At 28.6% G+C, this 3,888-nt stretch overlaps 1 protein-coding gene across 1 annotated transcript in view; it reads right to left on the bottom strand.

Moving 5' to 3' along the window:
- The window catches only part of LOC106690764 (lipase 3), a 6,779-nt gene extending 3,702 nt beyond the window's left edge, over positions 1–3,077 (bottom strand). The window contains exon 1 of the mRNA XM_014436301.2: positions 2,926–3,077. Coding sequence (XP_014291787.1) covers positions 2,926–3,000 — 75 coding nt within the window. The 5' untranslated portion in view covers positions 3,001–3,077. The remainder of the gene's footprint in view (positions 1–2,925) is intronic.
- Positions 3,078–3,888: the final 811 nt, after the last annotated feature.

Below are 3,888 nucleotides of genomic sequence, written 5' to 3'. Positions count from 1 at the left end.
TTTACTTATTTAATTTTTTTTAACTTTTATCATGCCATAGGTGTTAATCTCTGGTCATTAACACCTATGGCATGATAAAAGTTTTACGCCCTTAAGCAACAATCAACAACATCAACAACAAAATTAAAGGGCATTCATTATAAATTTTTTAAAAATTGGAATTTAATTATCTTAAACATAATATTCCATATTAATCATCTATAAGTATCTGCCACTTTTAAAGTTCATAATAATACACTTGTATGTTTTTCTTCAATTGACTGATTGTTTTCCATTTTACGTCTAAAATATTGATATTTTTTTTTACATGCCACTTGTGGAGAAGTGTCGCAATCGTGAATAACTTCCTTGTTATTTCCAGTACCTGTTATCAAGGAACGGTTTTATTATTTTAAACTTAATATGAATAGGACTCAATGCTCTTGGGATGTACACATCTGTGTGTGTTGGCGTGTGTACACATAGCCTGAAACTAATGCAAAGTTAGCTCTAATCCAGGAGTGAATATCAGATGGGTATTAATAACTAATATGAACCTATTACTTCGTATTTGAGTATGCGGTGGGTTGGCATGGCTTCACCTAGTCTAGGTTATGGATTAGCCAAGATTCGGGGCATAATGCAAGGCAAAGGACTACATATACAAACACTGACAATCTTAAAATTGTTTTTTGCATCGACAAAATTATAAAATTTCTTTTAAAATATCATATGACTTAGTTGTCTTTGTTTGACAAAGACAACCAACATTCGTTTGAATGCACATTAATTAATCAATTAATCTTACGGCTCTGTAAAAATGTTCATTTTTCGGTCTGTAGTGGGAATTCAATCAGTTTTTAAAAAGATTATTATAACCTTATTTTGATATAAATTTTTAGATACTATAGGTGTGAATGTGGATTTATTTTATTTTTTATTAGGTTAAATTTTCTTTATCTTGTATAACAATTATTTTGTTATTACTAAATCACTTATATTTGATTACACTTATTATATCGATTTACATTAATATATTTATACGTTTGTTATATTATTTTATTATGTAAGTCTTATTGTTATGATCTTTCTTGTTTTCAGCCTGTATAAGTGGTATCAACGTTTACTTAGAACTCTAATACTTGTCAAAAATTGTTGCATATTTCATTACCTTTCTCAAAAAAAAAAAAATAAATAAAACATTTTTATAAATTAGGATGCACAACATTTTTGCAAACATTCACTGTTCTAACCAGTATCCTGAAAAATTTTAATTAACATATTTAACAATACTAATATTATATAGTATATAGTAAGTTTGTCTGATCAAGATTATTTTTTAAGGCTGAAAGATCGAACTCGAACTAAAATGAAATGTTCGAGATCAAAATCGAACTTTCTTTTTAACTGTCTAGTTAAAAAAAATACTTTTAATCTTACAAATTTGGTTTAGATTCAGTATCAGAAGATTCTCCCCACACAATCCCATTCCAAATCACACATATTGGTATATATTCATGATTCACAGTATATGGCTAGTTTATTTAAGGAGCTCATGTAAGAAAAATCTTCTCATACAGAGTTCTTACAATATTACTATGATAGTACGGTACCGCAGGTAGCAAACAATGGACCATAATCTGGATTTTAATTTTCTTATATTTTATTTTTGACTATCTAGTTACGTCAAAAATACATTTTAGATATTATTATAGTATAAAAATAATAAATAATAATTTTTATTTTGCTCAGGTTATAAGTATTAGTAAGGTTGCGTTCTCGAAAACCAATGATTTTTATAATCCTGTTTGGTTAAAGATGTAGCTATGATTCTATGAAACAATTAAAGGATATTATAATTGAATAATATTAACACTATTTTTTTTTCAAATAATACTAATAACTAATTGCATGTAAGTACTTTCTTATTGTTTATTCTAAATTATTCCTCATTATAACCGTTATATTTAAGTTCGAAGTGTTGGATCTAAAAACCAAAATCTGAACTAAAAATTATAAGATCACAAATTTTAGCTCAAGTATAATTTAAATATAAATATACTGATTTAATAGTTTTTTTTAAATTATAGATATTATGACCATGTTTGAGTCGATATCAGATCCAGAGATCTGCCATTTATAGAAAAAATGTCAAAAGATATTGGTGAATACATAGTAAAAGATAACATTGATACTCAAATAAATGTTCTTCTTATTATAAGTTTAGTATATCATGATTCTCAATAAAGAAATTGCATTTCATAAAATAACACAAAATATAATTACAATATTGCAATTGATATATTATTACTGCATAATACATTATATCTGTATTATTACGACTAATGCTTACTAGTATTATATCATATTCATTACTATATCTCTGTAATATCTATTCATCACACCATTGTTAAGTTGTTTACGGTCGAGACCAATGGATAAAAATGATCACTTGAAAATAACTTTCAAAAGAACAAGATTCTTACAAAATTCTCTAAGTTCATCAAGTTATTTTCATTTTATATTTTTTTATTTTACTATATTTTCATTTTTATGTTTTGTAGATTGAATTATTAGTTTGACCACTAGAAATTAATTCGTATTGTACTGTTCTAGCTTATAAACCGTCTAGCCATAATAGCAACCTAATAATCAAAAGTGTAATTAATATATTTCATTTATGTCTATCATTTCCAAATATTATTTTGGCACCGACCATAAGGTGTTGTCACCTGTTCGGACCAAGTTTGGTGTACTTTTCTAAATAAACAAAATAAAAAGAGTTAATCATTGTACCGTGTCACTATCACCACTGGATAACACGGTACTATCTCTGTATGATATCTTGAAAAATTAAAATGTTCAATCAAAGAAAAGAAGCGATAGAACATCTGTATAGATTTGAAGAGGTACAAGTGTAAAATATAATTTAAATATATAACATACCAAGGAAGCATCTAAATCTAACCCCGAGACACAGAAAGGCACAAGCAGAAGAATGCCCAGTAGAGACCGCATCATTGCCCGACCGCTTGGTGTTCTTGCCCCAAGAACAGACTGGATAGGTATATATACCTAGGGGTCAGAGTTGTAGGTGTTGATTTTATTATGATGGGGCAAGAGGTAAACACTTCACCTGATAAACACACCCGCCCAAGGGATCTCGAGTGGTCCTACACGTTGCCAACTTCTTAGGATCAGTTAATAAAATCAAAATCAAATGTCAAACACTCAGATTAAGATAAACAATTATTTTTTATGGAGGGTTGTGTTTTTACTGACACACGACAGAGATTTAGTAATGTTTGTACATGAAACACTATCGATCAAAGAATATTTTCAAGTAGAGAATCTATATTTAACCACTTATTGCATCTAACTAATTCAAAATTTTAATTAACTTCTTTTCACTTCCTCGCTATTCAAGGTATGCAAGCTTTGAATTCGTACTGAAAAGAACGACAATTGTCCAAGAAATTGAAAAAAGTTTCTTGTATTTCTCGGTTTGAGAGAACAGATTCGGTTTCTTATCAGTCTCTAGTCATATCTGAGGCCGGGTAAAATCAATCAAACCTTTAATCCAATTTTCACAAAATTTTAGGAATTCCACAGGTTTGTAACTAGATGGACTCATACCTGTTTTATAGAAACTATTTTTATCGCGTACTAATGTACAAACGAATATTCTTTGGCATTCTCTACATTACAAAACTCCTCATTCTATTTGGCCTAAATTCTTCAGCAAGCTGGAAATTATTTGAAAAACGACCAAATATAAATTTTACTGAATAATTTCGCTCACGCATGCTCAAACTTATTTTTCTTGATACCCCTATATTTCAAAAACGACTAATCCGATTAGGCTCAAAGTTGGGTTTCTGTGTTTGTTAGTTTGTTTTTGTTTAGTGG

Source organism: Halyomorpha halys, unplaced genomic scaffold (assembly GCF_000696795.3).
Source record: "Halyomorpha halys isolate HHAL.00 unplaced genomic scaffold, Hhal_1.1 Scaffold1865.1, whole genome shotgun sequence".
Taxonomy (NCBI): Eukaryota; Metazoa; Arthropoda; class Insecta; order Hemiptera; family Pentatomidae; genus Halyomorpha; species Halyomorpha halys.
This window is presented reverse-complemented; position numbering and strand designations above follow the sequence as displayed.